We start from the raw sequence: 18840 nt of genomic DNA on the forward strand, positions 1-18840 counted from the left end.
CTTTCACCGCTTCAAAAAGTTAGATGCCTCGTTCGCCTCAGCAGTTCATTGGAGCAAAGTGCAACAATATTGTAGTCTGGACTTACTGGAAAAACCAAGGGACTGTTGCCAGTCATGTGACTACTGGCCAATCACAGCGCGTCTTTTCCGGGACTTATCCAAGGATTACAATTCAATTCAACAGGGCCAGTTCCCATGTTGCGCGGATCAGCTGTTCTTACAGGCTGTGTACGCAAAGACCTGCCCCCATCTGCCTCTGATTGGCCTAGCAACTTCCGTATGTGTGACGCACGTGGAAGCGATGCACACGTGATTCCCTTGGGTCCCTCGATGCACATGAACCAGAACCGAAGGAGGCGTCTACCTTTCTGTGTCTATGGAGTCAAATATGACTCTACTGCTACAAGTGGAAGTTGCTCTGATTGCATCAATGGGATCATGTATTTAACACATGGGATGTCTTAAGCTGGTTGCACACTGCTGCGTTTTTCGGGCCAAATATCGGAGTGAATTTCGGAGCACGCAAATAAAAAAATCAACCTCACATTGTGTCAGTCACGTTTGCACACTGCCGCCCGTTTCGCGCACCACTCGGTCCCTTGCTCTCTCTATCTCCCTCTCTCTCCTTGTCCTGAAAAACGCATTTCGCAACGAAAAACGCTGCAGTGTGCAACCACCTTAACACGTGTTAACCTTTCCATGCCCGTGAAGTGCCGCACTTCCATCATGGGAAAGAACGCAATTTCCCATCATGCCTCGCGAAAGCCACTTCCGGCAACTTCCGTCCAAGAGGGCGATAGCAAGAGGGCGTAATGTATGTATATATTTAGTTCTTCTTTGGGGAATGTCTCTCAGAATAGGCAGTGGTTAAGAACTTAAGCCCCATATGGGAAGCCGGCTTCCCATAACCAGTCAACAAACTGTTCAGAGGTCAATAAATCAATAGAGACAAAATCAAATTACAATGTCAATGTTGATTCTGCTACAGGGGCCCTACAGCACATATAATCAGCTGCCTTTGTATTTTTCATCCATGCATTATTTTACTAGTTTTTATCATTACTCACCCTATACTTTTACAATACTAATATTACAGCACTAAGCTAAGATTGACTGTGATTGCATCATTACGTTAGATATTGAGTTATGTTTTGTGCTGCCTTGTGTTGTGAATTTGATGATAATTTGAGTCGTGCACAAACATAACGTCCCGATCAATAAAGTTGCTTTGCCACTATAGTGTGTTTAATTGACTTCTCCTCTCCCTCAGACAGCATCCATCTTCATCGCAGCACTCCAGCATTAATGCAAGGGAAACAAATGCATTCCATATGGCATACACAAAGGCAAATCAATGTTCTTTACATGAATCATAATATATATATGCCTATGGGATTTGAAAGCATACAAATAGAGACATAATTATAATAATCGAATGAAAAGTCTTTGGCGAACTAGCTTGGTGTGCGGAGTTTACCGAGAGATTGAATTAAATGAACGGATCAATTTTCATTTTGCTTTTATGATCACGGTCTGTTTTCTTCATTCAGAATTCAAAATCAAACGCATCAATCAAACCCTCCTCAGCCTACAGTATACGTAAAAAAAGAAAAAAAGAAAAAAAGAAAAAGGAAGAAAAAAAAGTGTGGGTGGGAGGGTAAGGCTGGGCTAGGTATGTTTTTACCAGTTACGAACGGCTGCCGACTGTAAGTGGTTTATAAGGGCGATTTTAAAGGATGCTAGTGATCCACACTCCTTTAAGGCCTTCGGTAAGGCCTTCCACATTTTGGTGGTAAAAAAACGGTCACCTCTCCGATACAAAAGTCATTGTGGACCAAATCTTATCCAACAATAACAAAACATTCTAATGCTGCATATTCACACTGAGAGAAGCCAAGCTAATGGTTTGCTTGGTAATTCAATGTATTCTCCAAGCAAACCAGCTTTTAACATTTCCAAGCTGGAAAAAAAACTTGGATTTTTTTTTAAAGCTGGTTTGCATAGAGAATAAATTGAATTACCAAGCAAACCATTAGCTTGGCTTCTCTCAGTGTGAATGCAGCATTAGTCTTGGGTCTGAGAGGTTCTGTGGCAAAATACCAAACCAAAACACTGTATGGCTGCCAAGTTGAAAGCACACATTAAACACGCAAGCATCGGCAGAATGTGTGTGTATAAATAATGTCTGTGTGCTTGAGTGCCTGTGTTGCATGCATGCGTGCATACCCGCGCACGCATGCTGTCTCTCGGTGCGTGAGTGCGTGCGTGCGTGCATGTGTGTGTGTGCGTGCGTGCATGCATGTGTGTGCGTGCGTGCGCGGCCTGTGTATGACTCAGTCATGTTAAATGTCAGGGGGTGTCAGGCAGGTTAATGTGTTTTTGTCACATATCGCCATGACAACCCTCTGACCAATGGGACGCCAGCGTGACAACCCTCTGACCAATGGGACGCCAGCGTGACAACCCTCTGACCAATGGGACGCCAGCGTGACAACCCTCTGACCAATGGGACGCCAGCGTGACAACCCTCTGACCAATGGGACGCCAGCGTGACAACCCTCTGACCAATGGGACGCCAGCGTGACAACCCTCTGACCAATGGGACGCCAGCGTGACAACCCTCTGACCAATGGGACGCCAGCGTGACAACCCTCTGACCAATGGGACGCCAGCGTGACAACCCTCTGACCAATGGGACGCCAGCATGACAACCCTCTGACCAATGGGACGCCAGCGTGCACAGCGGAGCGCCGAGCAGGCGGAAACATCAACTGGCAGAGCGTCATGCCGTCAAATGTCAACGGGGGGCGACGGAGAGTCACTGCTGCTTATCACTGTGCACTGAACCGTGTGTGTGTGTGTGTGTGTGTGTGTGTGTGTGTGTGTGTGTGTGTGTGTGTGTGGGTGCGTGTGAGTGTGCGTGTGCGTGTGCGTGTGCGCGTGTGCGCGTGTGTGTGCGCATGTGTGTGTGTGGGTGCGTGCGTGCGTGCGTGCATTTATATATATCCACAACTTTCCAACATCCAATCGTGCATTGCGCAAAAGTTGGACAGAGCTACCGGCGCCGCAGCCGAGTGTGATCTACAAGCTCACAGAGCAGTGGTGGCTGAGTGGTTAGTGTCCACACCTAGGACCCCGTAGGCCCCAGAGGTTGCAGGTACGATTCCCCACTCGAGCTACCACTGCTCCCCTTCCCCCTTGCGCTCCTTTTGGGCATCACTGGGTTGAGTTCAGCTGGGTTAAAGCTGATAAAAAAAGCAGCTGGGTTGGGCTGCAATATCTGAATTTCCCCCGCGGGAGGAGTAGGTATTCATTATCATTATCACAACGGCTGCATCTGCGACACAACGTGAGCTTGTATGTCTGCTGTTAACCGGAAGTGTGGTGCAAAAAATTCTCCAGTAAATTCCCCCGGAAAGAGGTGTATATATATATATAATATATTAGGGGTGCAACATATCGAACCGAATACCGAAACGAACGACCCTGTCCGAACAATACAATACCACTCCACATCCACATTCCCCTGGATCCCCCTCAAGGACCCCTAGGGGTCCGCAGAGCCCACTTAGAGAACCACTACCCTAGAGGTTGGGTACCGTATTGTTCAAAGTTCAAACAAAAAGAAATACGTAGTTATAAAAATACATTTATAAATCAAGGACATTTCTGTTTATTGTTTTTGTCGAAAAAGTATCAAACCGTGACACCAAAATATCAAACCGATCCGAACCGTGAATTTTGTAAACCGTTGCACCCTTCTGCTTCTGGCTTTATATGTCACACTGGCCTTGTTTTCTATGGTTTATGGTCCCTGCATTAACCCTATGTCTCTCGCCATCCCCTCTCTCTCTCCTGTTTCTGTAGTCTCTCTCTCTCTCTCTCTGTCTCTCTGTCTCTCTCTCTCTGTCTCTCTCTGTCTCTCTCTCTCTCTCTCTCTCTGTCTCTTTCTGTCTCTCTCTCTCTCTCTGTCTCTCTCTCTCTCTCTGTCTCTTTCTGTCTCTCTCTCTCTCTCTCTCTCTCTCTCTCTCTCTGTCTCTTTCTGTCTCTCTCTCTCTCTCTGTCTCTCTCTCTCTCTCTGTCTCTCTCTGTCTCTCTCTCTCTCTCTCTCTCTCTGTCTCTTTCTGTCTCTCTCTCTCTCTCTGTCTCTCTCTCTCTCTCTGTCTCTCTCTGTCTCTCTCTCTCTCTCTCTCTCTCTCTGTCTCTTTCTGTCTCTCTCTCTCTCTCTGTCTCTCTCTCTCTCTCTGTCTCTCTCTGTCTCTCTCTCTCTCTCTCTCTCTCTGTCTCTTTCTGTCTCTCTCTCTCTCTCTGTCTCTCTCTCTCTCTCTCTCTCTCTCTCTCTCTCTCTCTCTCTCTCTCAGTAAATCTAGAGAGCATTAATAATTCATCACACAGACGCCGTTTCTTCCCAACAAAACGTCTGTGGAGCGCTCGGCCGTGAACACACGCACACGCGCACGCACACACGCACACACGCACACACACACACACACACACACACACACACACAGTCACGCACGCACGCACGCACAAACACACACAGAGGCATGGATCACCTGAAGTTCCACAGGGATTAATACAGGTTTATCTGATCTTATTTCATCCCAGCTTCGTCTCACAAGGATTCATGCAAATCCACTTTCTGAGCTCACGTTTAAAAAAGAAGGACTCTTTTCATCCAGTGTCATGTGATCATGTGATCATGTGATCATGTGATTCACCTGACTTTATGTTATGTTGTTTTTAAGTGTGAAAAAGTGTGCATGAATGAACACAAGACAGTAAGAAAAAAAAAATACAAAATAAAAGACCTGGAAGACTTCAAGTCATTTTGCTATTAAGTTGCTATTAATTGCCTTGATGTCATATTTGACCATAGACCTAATACTGCCCAGGGACGTGCTGGGCCCCTGATTCAGCCCGGGAAAAAGAGTTGGAGAGGCCCTCATTGCGTGCTATAGAGAGATCTCTCTCTATAGCGCTGCTGCTACTCAAAGATTTGCCATTTCAGATCATGACAAGTGACAAGCCAGTGGGCCAATTACTGTACATGAGTTATATTTCGTCGTTGTCGGGTGGAAACCTTGCATGTTTGTTTTAGTATTTATCATTTTAAAACAGCCGATCTACAAGCACACAACGCCTCGCACCGCGAGGCGTTGTGTGCTTGTAGATCTGCTGTTTTCACTACTTTCGTGCGACGGCCTTGTATGATGAAGCAGGGCTTTGCTTTGCGAAGAAATCTACAAATTTGAAACTTGGAGATACGAGGTTTCTGCCCCAACAGTGTCGATTTACTTTGTTGGCCGCCCAGCCCCCAAATTGGAACGAAGGCCGACATTTTATTTTTATTTTTTTCCTAATGGCCGGCCTGGACCGGCCGGGAATGAACCGGCCGTTCGGGAGTTGTCCCGCTTTCCCCAATGGCCAGCACGTCCCTGATACTGCCCATAATGTTATCGAGAGTGTGTGTGTTTATGTGTTGTCACATGGCCTACAGTACATAGGCTACCATTATTTGGCCAATTATTGGAGAAAAAATTGCGTGTGTGCCTGTGTGTAGATAAGAGAGTAATTGTTCGGCCTTTAGACAAAGGCATCGTGTTCAGGGTGTTTGTCCGCGCTTCGGTTCGTGGTATTGCAGTTGCACGTGCAGTGCACGCCTGCGAGCTTACGCACAAGTGAGTGTGTGTGTGCTTGCGTGCGTGTGTGCGTGCACGTGTCCATGTTTGCCACCACTGCAGAGGACATACAGTATTTATTTGTAATTCATGTGGAGACTCAAAGTGTGGATCAGCTTCCAGACAAACCCCCACTGAAGCAACACTAATGTTCACACTGTGTGTGGGAGACTTATCCACAACCATCTGACAAGTTCGCTGGAGAATTATGATTGTTTAGCCGGAGGCTCCGCCGGTCACTCAATCTGTTGGTATTTTTTAAATAAATCTTACGACACGGCTATTTAGCGTGGCTTTTAACTAGGTTTCTTAAAGGAGTAGTTCACCCCCAAAATGACCTTTTTTCTATTGATTAGTCACGCCATGGAGACTAGAGTTCAATAATATTTTTAGTTTTTTGTCACATTCCTAAGACAAAAATGTGATAACAATAAATTTACCCCCATTCGTTCCGGATGGGGACCCGTTTCGAAATTGGTCCCCATCCGGAATCAATGGGGGTAAATTTACTTGAATCAAATTTTTGTCTTAGGAATGTGACAAAAAACAAAAAATATTATTGAACTCTATTCTCCATGGCATGAGTAATCAATAGAAAAAAAGTCATTTTGGGGGTGAACTACTCCTTTAAGGTTGTCAATCAATTAAAATATTTAATCGGATTAATCGCATGTTAAAAACTCAGTTAAAAACAAGAAAAGACATCTGAACAGATACAAATACTCATTCATTCCCATATCCGCTACTCTGCTAAACTCAGGCCGTTAGTGGGGTGTGATGACTCTGGTGTAATGTAATGTAATGTATGCACTGGACCTGTATGTCAGCACTGTGTGTTGTGCACTATTCGTTGTAATTTACTTTCTGTCTGTCTTGTCCTGTTGTATGTTATGTAGCAGCCTGCATGTCCAAGACAAATTTCCTTCGGGACCAAATAAATTAATCTTGAATCTTGAATCTTGATTGTCCATAGTTAATCGCGATTAATCGTACATTAATCACATATTTTTTTATCTGTTCTAAAACTACCTTAAACAGATATGTAATACTCATATCAACACGGGAGTAGACAAATACTTGCTTTATGCAAATGCTACATGTTTATCATCATTATTGGAACAATGACAAATAGGCTTTACTGTCCAGAATTCTTCAAGAGAAAATAAGTGTTTTCATTAGGACAGATTTAAATTCACTTTATTACTTGGCATTTAATCACTTAAACGGAACCACATCATCCCTAATCTGGGAGGAACATTCACCAACAACAGCCGATCTACAAGCTCACAATAAGATGCGTTGTGAGCTTGTAGATCTTCTATTTTGTGAAGAGAGTTGGTGAATGGAAAAATAACTCAAGTACAGTGCAGCGTTTTAGAGGCTCTATGTGGTTTAACTGAAGTGATATTGATACATTCTAAATATTGTCAAAGAATTCCCAGGCACCCTGGACTGGTGTTACGATTCTGGCACCCCTGGTTCACTTTGAGAAACCCTACTGTTATGTTATGATGTAGACAGAGACACTGTGATGGCTCGTTGGTAGCCTTACATTAAGACATCCGCATTGTGGAAGTCTTGCTAGGAGATGTCTTATGGTTACACGTCGCGATACGACGCGTTGTGAGCTTGTAGATCGTCTATTTCCAAACATTTTGTACTTTTACTTTTGGTACATTATATTTTGATGCCAATACTTTCATACTTTTACTTGTAACTGAGTATTTCTATATTGCAGTATTGATACTTTTACTTAAATAAAACATCTGAGAACGTTTTTTCCAGCACTGGTCATTGTAGCATTGTAACCTAACCCTGTCCCTCCCTCTCCCCCTGCAGTTAACCCTTCAAGCCCCATCCTCTCACAAAGGTACGGCTCCTCCATACCTCCAAAGCCTGATCAACCCCTACAACCCCCTACAAGTGTGATTTATTGTGACCATCAGGTCGCAGCTGCTATCAAAACCTCCACTGTCAGTCAGTCAGTCTGTCACGTCACACTTTTCCCCTACTCATATCTCTGCCACCATGGCCCCTATCCATGCCAAACTTTGCACACACACTCCTTGGCTGCAGAATCACAACCTCCACCCCTCATTTCTCACATGGCCTTCCTCTAGCGCCACCATGAGGCCCATTCTTGCAAAACACATTTTTGGACACTGCTCCCACAGATTTTGCCCTAAAATCACGCAAGGCGGTACACAGTATCTCTAACGTCATGTCATCAACATGGATCTGTGCCATTTCCCATATTCCCTCCTGATTGCCTACGATTGCCTTCTAAAGTTTGTGTATGCGACCTGACGGTCGCTTATCTCCCGATTAGGGAGTCTTACTGGTTTATGGTTTTATGTTTATATGGTTTTATGACCTTTTTATCTGCACACAGTATTAGGGATGGAGCTACTTAATTTTTATTCATAATGAGCACCTTATCAATCCTGGTTATTGAGCCGGGCTTTTATTGAGAGTTTTCTAATATTTTGTGGAAAGATATTAGATGACAAATTTTGAACATAACTGGTATATTATTCTTTTATTGGCCAGTTGTTGCGACTGTGAGTTTGTTGCTGACCACCAGCTATGAAGATGACATTGACAAAAGTAACAAATCATTAAATATCATTAAAACAATTATTCATTAATGTGCAATAAGTGTTAAATGGCTTTATATATTATGAATAGTACTGTAATAATTTCTTGATCATCTCTTTTGTTTTGATTGTTTAAGCATGACATCATGGGTCGCTACGCTCGATAACAATCTTGATAAGCCCAAAGCTTATTGATGCCGGGTACTCAATAAATCTGTCATTATCAGGTTATCAAGCTACCCTTGTTTAGGGCACCATCCCTCCATCCATCTTCACCGGTGAAACCTCTTGCTGGGGTCGCTGGCGTGGTCGAGCAGCAGCTGACAGGGGGTGAACTGGTCCCCGTAGACCGCCTCGAACCTCCTCATCTTCTCCACCAGCTTGTCGGCGCCGAAGGCGTCCAGGAAGCGGAAGGGCCCGCCGAGGTGCGGCGGGAACCCGAGTCCGAACACCGCCCCGACGTCGCCCTCCGCCGGCCCGCCGCGGAGCACGCCCTCCTGCAGGCACAGCACCGCCTCGTTGACGAAGCGCGACACCAGGCGGTACTGCACGTCCGAGTCCGACGACACGGCCGGGTTGGGCGTCGTCCTGTACCTGTGGAGGACGTCGGCGAGGTCCGGGTTGACGCTCTTCACCTTGCTGCCGGGCCGGTAGACGTAGCAGCCCTTCCCCGACTTGCGGCCCTTGAAGCCCAGCTCCGCCATGGTCCTGAGGAGCGCCACGTCTCCGCCGCCGAAGCGGGAGCCGAACGCCCTGCCCAGGTCGTCCGCCACGTGCGCCGCCACGTCGATGCCCACCTCGTCGGCCAGCGCCGCCGCGCCCACGGGGAAGCCGAACGCCGTGGTCAGAGAGTCCAGCCTCTCGGGGCCCACGCCCTCCTGCAGAGCCCGCACCGCCTCGGCCAGCATGGGCGCCAGACAGCGGGTGGTGTAGAACCCGGGGCCGTCGCCCACCACGATGATCACCTTGCCCTGTTTCAGACCCAGCGCCACGGCCGAGGCCACGGTGTCCTCTGAGGTCTGATCCGTGGCGATGATCTCCAGGAGCTGCATCTTGTCCACCGGAGAGAAGTAGTGCATTCCGACGACCTTGTCCGGCCTCGCGCTGGCGGCGGCGATGTCCTTGATCGGCAGGGCGGACGTGTTGCTGGCGAATACGCAGTGCGCCGGGACCACCGCCTCCACCTCCTTCAACACTCGGTGTTTGACGTCGATGTCCTCGAACACGGCTTCGATGACCATGTCGGCCCTTTCAAAGCCGTTGTAGTCTAGCTGGCCGGTCAGCTTGGAGAGTATGGAGTCCCTCTGGAAGGACGTGATGCTCCTCTTCCTGGTCTTGTCGTCGAGACCTTTGTAGACCTGCTGTTGGCCCCTCGCCAGTCCCTCCGCGGTCGTGTCCTTCAGGATGGTGTGCACGCCTTTGTCCACGGTCACCTGGGCGACGCCCGCCCCCATCAGACCGGCTCCCAGGATGCCCAGGGTTTTCACCTCTCGTTCAGGGGCTCCGAAGCGGCTCTTCTTGCACGCAACCTGGCCGTGGTAAAGGCCAACGAGGGCTTGGGACTCGCTGGTTCTGGCCAACTGACCAAAGTTCTGAGATTCGGCCAGATACCCAGCAGCGGGACCCTGTTCCAGTCCGGCCTTGACCGTCTCTATGATCCTCAGGGGTGCCGGGTAAAGCCCCTTGCTCTGCTTCATAACTTTGCCGTGGGCGGTCCTGTAGATTAGATTCCGCACCAACCCAAAGCTCATGGCGTAGTCCTGAAGCTTCTGCATCATGCCTTTTGGTCGGGAGAGCGGTATTGTGTCGTTGACAATTCCCTTGGCACATCCGATAGCGATTTCCTCGAGATACTCCATTGTCCTTTCCTCTGGCTCCTTCAGGCCCGGGCCGAGCGGGTCCACTAGTTGATGTACAAGACCCATCTTCTTGGCTCGGTCTGCTCCGATGTTTCTGCCGGTCAACATCATGTCAAATGCACCGGGAAGTCCAACCATCTTAGGGAGTCTTTGCGTACCTCCGGCTCCGGGTAAGAGGCCCAGCATCACCTCAGGGGTGCCGAGGACTGTCTTCTTGCTGGTGGTCGCGATTCTGTACTGGCACGCGATGGCAAACTCCAGGCCGCCGCCCAAGCAAGAGCCGTTGATGGCGGCGACGATGGGTTTAGGAGACTTCTCGATTTTCTCGAACATCTTTTGCCCTTCCTGAGACAGTTTGGTGGCCTCCTCTTCGCTGTTGCAGGCCTGGATCATGCCGATGTCGGCTCCTGCGATGAAGCAACCGGGCTTCGAGGAGATGAGAACGGCACTTTCAACGGCGTCGTTTCCCCATATCTCGTCCATGACTTCGGTCATCTCCTTTTGCATTTGCACCGATAAGGTGTTGACCTTGGAGTTCGGATCGTTCATCCGAACGACGGCCACGCCTCCTTTGACTTCATAGCTTACGTGAGTTCTGTCCCGAACGGCAGGAGCTAGCGAGAAGGCTCGATAAGCGATGCCTTGGACAAGATCAAATCCACTCGATGCTCCTCTGGAGAGCGCACCAAGGGCCCGAACACCAGCGATGACCGCCATTGTTTTGATGCTAGATTACTAAAACCTTCTATAGTCTGGCCAGTCTACCACATCAGACAGCTGCTACGTCAGTACTATGATGTATAAGTACTATGATGTCAGTACTATGACGTCCGTAAACTCCATATTTGGGTTTCAAACTCATTGTCTTCAAGTATAGAAGTCCTGTTTTAAATGAAGAGCAGAAGACATTATCCTCTTTCATTTCGTTGTGTGTTGAGTGTTTGTCATCAGCTGTCGTCACCGGCGTTGTCACCTCTCCGATCGCAGAGCACAAACCCGAGTGACGAGGACAATAAAATCACTTTTGGAAATTAAAACTGTTCCATTGGCCCCATGTGGACTTAACTGTGTCACAAAGAAACCGACACACGGCAGTGGAATGGTGATGAACTTGACATATCTGGAAGCAACTCTGCTCGACTGAGACTGGAAACGAGAGGAGGAACTGGAAGATAACCCTTTCTTCTGGAGCAAAAGCATAGGGAACAACAACCATGTCACTGCTGGAGTTTCAGACGGAGTGGGACGAAACCGACAACGAATATCAACAACTGCAGGAAACGGAAAAGGTCTACAAGCAAAAACTGGAGGAGCTCACGAATCTGCAAGCGGCTTGCAGCGCCGCCATCAACAAACAGAGGAAATCCATCAGAGAACTCCGAGGCAGCTTGAGAAGGTGTGCACAGACGTCTTGCGACGAAAAAGAACGGGAACTGATGCAGGACATCCAGACGCAAATGGACGACAGGGAAAACGTGTTCGTCGACATGGAGGCCTACTTACCGAAGAACAACGGCTTGTACCTCCGTCTGGTGCTGGGGAACGTCAACGTCACGCTCCTCAGCAACCAGGCCAAGTTCACCTACAAAGAGGAGTACGAGAAGTTCAAGCTCTACATGACCATGATCCTGATGTTCTTGGCCATCACCTGCTTCTTCTTCATCAACTTCCGCGTCACGGACGAGATCTTCAACTTCCTGCTGGTGTGGTACTACTGCACGCTGACGATCCGGGAGAGCATCCTGCGGAGCAACGGCTCGCGGATCAAGGGCTGGTGGGTGATCCAGCACTACGTGTCCACCGTCCTGTCGGGCGTCATGCTCACCTGGCCCGAGGGCGCCATGTACCAGCGCTTCCGCGGCCAGTTCCTCGCCTTCCACATCTACCAGAACTTCGTGCAGTTCCTGCAGTACTACTACCAGAGCGGCTGCCTGTACCGGCTGCGGGCGCTGGGCGAGCGGGGCCAGATGGACCTGACGGTGGAAGGCTTCCAGTCGTGGATGTGGCGCGGCCTCTCCTTCCTGCTGCCCTTCCTGTTCTTTGGCCACTTCTGCCACCTCTACAGCGCGCTGACACTGTTCCGCCTGGCGCGCGACGAGGACTGCAAGGAGTGGCAGGTGTACATGCTGGCCCTGGCCTTCCTGGTCCTCTTCCTGGGGAACTTCCTCACCACGCTGCGCGTCGTCCACCAGAAGCTCACCAAGAAGCTGGAGGAGGTGGCGCAGAAACTGAAGTGAAAAAAAATCACACCCAATGTGAAGTGAGCGGTGGTCGTGCTTGCATAACATCTTCAGACCAGGATTTGAGTCTAGGATGTACAGGCTATGCTACGTACACACACGTTTTGCTATGGCAAAACGCTGAGGAAGAAGGCTACAGACATACGACATGTGACATCACTAGACAGACATGATGCGACGTACACACATTTTACTATGGCAAAAGGCTGAGGAAAAAGGCTACAGACACACGCACAGCCACGTATAGGAGCGGTTTACCACCGCTCAAAAATAAAAAATAAAATGTCGGCCCTCGTTCCATTTTGGGGGCTGGGCGGCCAACAAAGTAAATCGTCACTGTCGGGCAGAAACCTCGTATCTCCAAGTTTCAAATGTATACATTTTTTTCGCAAAGCAAAGCCCTGCTTCATCATACAGGGCCGTTGCACAAAAGTAGTGAAAACAGCCGATCTACAAGCACACAACGCCTCGCGGTGCAAGGCGTTGTGTGCTTGTAGATCGGCTGTTTTCACTAGTTTAACTCATTTTTAAAATGATGAAAATACAAAACAAACGGTTTTGGACATACAAGGTTTCCACACGACAACGACGAAATATAACTCATGTAATTGGCCCACTGGCTTGTCACTTGTCATGATCTGAAATGGCAAATCTTTGAGTAGCAGCAGCGCTATAGAGAGAGATCTCTCTCTATAGCACGCAATGAGGGCCTCTCCAACTCTTTTTCCCAGGCTGAATCAGGGGCCCAGCATGTCCCTGAAAGCAGGGGTCTTCAACGTTTTCAGGCCAAGGACCCCTTAGCTGAGAGAGAGAGATGAAGCAGGGAGGACCCCCACAACCTTCTCATAGATTCCATATAGTTGTCCATATCATTTGACAGCACAATCATCAGTGTATTTTGGATTCATGTCAATTTGTGTTTTCAGATATTTAACCACTTGAACTGTCAATACTTGACCTTTCACTCTGTACTTAGTCTGCTCTGTGTCCCCAATACACCAAAGCTCTTCGCCAAAAGAATAGAAGATCTACAAGCTCACAACGCCTCGCAGCGCCAGGCGTTGTGAGCTTGTAGATCTATTTTTGGCAACATTTCTCAGAATATGGACACTGGGGATCAAGTGGTTAATATAAAAAAATATATACAGTATATCACTCAAAGATTTGGAGGACCCCCTGCAGTAACTCTGAGGACCCCCTAGGGGTCCCAGACGCCCTGTTGAAGACCCTTCAGCTACTCAGTAAAGATCCCGAAAAGACGACGCTTGCTCAACACCATTTCTCAAACGTTCTCATCTCAGGGACCCCCAAATGGATACATGTTTAGCCTGTGGACTCCATTTTGAAAACATATGGCAGGGACCCCCATGAGGGGATGTGTTAGGGTCATAGCCGTGATTCTCAAACGTTTTAATTTCAAGGATTCGCCACTTTGACATTCGTTACACCATGGACCGGGGACCCCCGCATGTAAAATCCTCTAGGACCCCCATTTCACGTTGCTAAATCACCGGTGTTAATTTGACTTAATTTGGAGCAGGGCTCCTCAACAGGGGGTCCGGGACCCCTAGGGGTCCTCAGAGTTACTACAGGGGGTCCTCCAAATCCTTGTGTGATAGGATCGTGTTTTTTACCTTAACCATTTGAACCCTAGCATCCCCTATTCTGAGTGGAACATTAGCCAAAAATAGCAGATCTACAAGCTTAGCGCGAGGCGTTGTAAGCTTGTAGATCGGCTATTTTTCAGCAAAAGAGGTTTGTAGAGGGGAAAATAAGAGCAGACCAAGTATTTGACGGAAGTGGTTAAATGTCTTACTCCGACATGATGACAGTGATGTCAAACAAGTCTAAACTGCTTTAAAAAAAATCCATGAACATTTTAATCTGCAACGCAATTTCATACAATATGTAGAGGGGGTCCCTGCTTCATCTCTCTGTCTCTCAGCTAAGGGGTCCCTGGCCTGAAAATGTTGAAGACCCCTGACTTAGAGTGTGCACATCCAAGGCACTTTACATAGATTGTGTATTACATTCACCCATTCACACACACACACCAACCTTCTCATTGGGATTAATCAGGGGTTCAGCGTCTTGCTCAAGGACACTTCGCCAGCTCGGGATTGAACTGGGAACTTTACGATTGCCAAGCGGCCACTCTACCCCTGAGCCACTGCAGTTCCATTTCTACACTCTCGTAGTTACAGACCTGTAAGGGTCCATTTGGTTCCTAATGGGGACCCTCAAGGATCCCTTGGGGGTCCCTGGAACCTGCTTTGAGAACCACAGGACTCCAGTAAGACTCCCTAATCGGGAGATAAGCGACCGTCAGGTCGCAGCATGATTTTAGGGCAAAATGTGTAGGAGCAGTGTCCAAAATGTGTTTGAAGAAATTGGCCTGATGGTGGCGCTATATAGGACAGATCCATGTTGATGACATGAGTGTAGACATACTATGTACCGATTTGCGTGATTTCAGGGCAAATATTGTAGGAGCTGTGTCCACAAATGTGTTTTGCAAGAATCGGCCTCATGGTGGCGCTAGAAGAGGGTCATGTGAGAATTGATGGGTGGAGGTTGTGGTTTGGCAGCCACTATAGAGTAGTAGAGCCAAGAGAAGAGAATCAAGAGGGATTTAATTGTCCTATATTCGGGCTTTGGATATAACTAACAAACATAACATTCCTGTGAATGGAGACCACTTTTAATTTGAAAGATTCCAAAGGTGCTTGGCAGTCTGAACATCTATAAGCAGTGAAGTGTTACTGGGACAAGATCCCCAGCTCAACATTATAACAGATAATACAAAAAAATCACACCCAGTATTAAGTGAGCGATGCTATTTATAAACGTCCCGTGAAGCTTGTTCAACGTTACCCTGGGCGTACATAAAATACTGTCTGTAATTCATTGAAAAAAAAATTAAGTATATCATCTTCATAATATGATAATTATAGAAATAAAGATAAAGTAAAGGGTGAAATGACAGGTATGATGAACCTGATAAGGCAGGTGTACTGATGATTTGTATTGATCTTTTTTTGAGCGGTGCTAACCGCTCCTATAGACCGCTTTTTTACCAAAACTATGATGTCACAAATGATGATGACATGAGTTCGCTAGACCAATGAAACACTTCGATTCTGTTGATCTGTCCATGATGTCATAGTCACAGAGGCACTCGATTGGTTAGCCCTGATTTAGAACTCGTTTAGGCCGCGTAAAATACGTCATAACGCGTTTAGGCCGCGTAAAATACGTCATAAAAAATTATTAAGCGGTGCTAACCTTGAATTTCAAAATTATATTAAATGAATATCACTTATAAGCAATAAAATAACCACACTTTTAGACAGACTGTGGAAAATCTTACAGGTTATAAATGATAGGCAGCTAATACAAGTTTAAAATACAAATGAACAGACTTTGAAAAACTAAAATATTCATCTTCTGGCCTCTTCTCGCCTCTCTGGAGGCCTCTCTGGAGGTAAATAAGGTCACTTATCATTACACTATGACACTCTTACAAGCTACAATCCGTAGCTTGGTCAACTAACTGATGAGAAATGACAATAAAGACTTATATAGTCTGAGCAGACCTCTAGACTGACATCATACACAACAAAAAGAATATTGCCATGCCTATCAACACTGATTTGCGCAGGAATTAGTTTGCACCGCTCACTTCGCACGGGTGCGATTTTTTACCACTCGGGCCTCTGATGACAGCATGATAACCTGCACCAGCGTAGCGCACACACAGGGGCGTCACAAGGGGTAGGAAAGTGGGACTGAGTTACCAGGGCCCAAGGTGGAGGGGCCCTAGTAACTTTAGCTATTGAAAAATAGCAGATCTACAAGCTCACAGCGCGGCACCGAGTGCCGCGCTGCGAGCTTGTAGATCTGCTATTTTTGAAAAGTCGTGAAAATGTGCGCAAATCTTTGAATATATATGTATTTTTTAAGCGAACATTTGTAACTCAAATTTTGCTTCTGGGGGTTCCCTGGAACTAAATATTTTGAGATGGGGGGGGGGTCCTTCACATGAAAAGGTTTGAGCATCACTGACATGGAAACATAGGTTTCTTGGCACACATTTTCACGATTTTTCAAAAATAGCAGATCCACAAGCTCGCAAGCTTGTATAGCTGCTATTTTTCAATAGTTAACATTCATGGGGGGCCCGCAGTGAATCCTTGTACCCAGGGCCCAGAATTTGGTGTGACACCCCTGCGCACACACATACTCTGGGCTACTTCACGGTACCAAATGTAACAGAGGTTTTTGAGCGGTGGTAAACCGCTCCTAAGAGTGGCTGTGCGTGTGTCTGTAGCCACTTTTCCTCAGCGTTTTGCCATAGCAATGTGTTTTCCTCAGTGGGTGTGATTTTTGATGTTACTGTAAGTAAGTTAAAAGAATCATTGTGTGCTCGCTGATAAGGGAGACCAGTATGTCCTCCTGAATCCTTATATGGGCCTAAACTAAGGCCTACTTATGACAGTACAAAGGCAGGGCCCTTAGCCAATGAGGAGCAGCCAAAGGGTACAGCAGATCTTTGTGCCCATACATGGTGTTCCATGCGAGCCCACACTGTTTCGTAGGAACGGTATTTCTATAGTTTATGACTGTGTTTTGGTCGACACCAGAAAACACCCACAAAACTGTGAAAAGTGATGACTTTTCATCACTTTTCATCACAAAACCATCGTTTTCTGGGGCCATTTGTAGCCCAAGGAATGTTTTGTTGTGCAAAGCAAATTGCTTGCAATGGATTCAGCATGATGACAACCCCCTAGTTAAGACCCCTCACATCCTACTTAAATAGAAAGTCGAAGGGAGCCCAACTTGATTTGGCCACTGTGGCGACCCCGAAGGTCACTGACTCGGGCACCCTAGCTAAATCATTAGAGCAAGCCCTGGGCTACACGCTTTTAGACTGATTAGCACCAAGTTACCATTCTATCTCCCTAAAACCCCCGACTAATAGGCAATTGGAACTGGGTGAAAATGGGTTACGAAATCGTGGGATAAAAGTAAAAATAATAATAAAAAAGAATACTCAGATGTGTGTCACTGTGTCTCACAGAATACAATGTCCAATAGGTAAAGCAGGGGTCTTCAACGTTTTCAGGCCAAGGACCCCTTAGCTGAGAGAGAGATGAAGCAGGGACCCCTTAGTTGAGAGAGAGATGAAGCAGGGTCCCCCACAACCTGTTCATAGATTCCATATAGTTTCATTGTTTTGACAGCACAATCATCAGTGTATTTTGGATTCATGTCAACTTGTGTTTTTAGATATTTAACCACTTGAACCGTCAATACTTAATAATTTGACCTTTCACTCTGTACTTGGTCTGCTCTTTTTCCCCTCTACATCAAAGCTCTTTGCCAAAAATAGCCGATCTACAAGCTCACAACGCCTCGCGCTGCGAGGCGTTGTGAGCTTGTAGATCTGCTATTTTTGGTTCAAGTTCTCAAAATATGGACACTAGGGTTCAAGTGGTTAATATAAAAAAAAGGAGAAAAAAAGAACTTTCTATCACTCAAAGTTTTGGAGGACCCCCTGTTGTAGCTCTGAGGACCCCCTAGGGGTCCCGGACCCCCTGTTGAAGACCCTTGAACTAAAGCATAAAATAATGGTTGACGTGGTTCGAATCTAATATGACGGTCCACTGGGGTCTCAAACAGGAGGTTAATGACGTTAACCACAGATGTACGGAGTTCAACAGGGGCGTCAATTGGGTATGGCAGGGGTATGCAGCTGCCATACCCTGGGCCCAGGGGTTACTTTTAAATATAAATCCATGAATGTCTCTTTGTCTATCTGTGCTGGTTGTTATGTTGTTAAATTTCACAACATGCATGGTCACTTTAATAAGGTATTATAATTATATTCTCCACACTTGTATTCTCCCATATTGACAAGATGGTATATTCCCAGGTTCTGTAGGTCAGCTGCACAGGTGCAATGCATTATTGTTAATATTAATTGTGGCACGTTTTACTAACATGACAAGTTTAGCTGCACTTGAACAACTGTTCTCGGCTGCCATATCCAGCTAAAGAAACCGTAGAAACGGGGAAAAAAATAAATGTACTTCTTAAAATAAATGTATCATGCCTGTTGCTAAGGTATGGCAACATGACTGGTGTCTTGCACGTGTGACACCAGTCGTGTTGCCATACCTTAGCCTTTTCTGAACTGACGCCACTGGAGTTCAACATCAGCTCATGTCATGACATTCCCATGAGAAATGAAAGGTTGTCCTACATAATCATGTCAGTCATCATCACAAGACTAAATCAACATGTTTATTAGGGGTGTAACGATAGTAACTGTATCGAAATATCGTTTTTAACTTAAAAAATCGAAGTAAATCGAAATGAAAACAGCTAAAATCGAATCGTATCGTTTTATTTTGTATCGTATCGAATCAGCAGTGCAAAGAATCGATTGTATCGATAC

At 46.7% G+C, this 18840-nt stretch overlaps 2 protein-coding genes across 2 annotated transcripts; one reads left to right on the top strand and one right to left on the bottom strand.

Annotated features, from left to right (window-relative positions):
* Positions 1–8550: 8550 nt before the first annotated feature.
* Positions 8551–10854, bottom strand: LOC308305502 (trifunctional enzyme subunit alpha, mitochondrial-like; the record flags this gene model as incomplete). Its single annotated transcript, XM_080750299.1, has 1 exon — positions 8551–10854. The coding sequence occupies one exon, from the start codon at positions 10852–10854 to the stop codon at positions 8551–8553; it is 2304 nt and encodes a 767-aa protein (XP_080606425.1).
* A 497-nt stretch (positions 10855–11351) lies between these two features.
* Positions 11352–12374, top strand: LOC308305503 (transmembrane protein 120B-like; the record flags this gene model as incomplete). The annotated part of the gene is made up of 1 exon (XM_080750300.1): positions 11352–12374. One exon carries the CDS (start codon positions 11352–11354, stop codon positions 12372–12374), a length of 1023 nt encoding a protein of 340 aa, XP_080606426.1.
* Between the last annotated feature and the right edge of the window lie 6466 nt (positions 12375–18840).

Source organism: Nannobrachium achirus (assembly GCF_963921795.1).
Source record: "Nannobrachium achirus genome assembly, chromosome: 20".
Classification (NCBI taxonomy): domain Eukaryota; kingdom Metazoa; phylum Chordata; class Actinopteri; order Myctophiformes; family Myctophidae; genus Nannobrachium; species Nannobrachium achirus.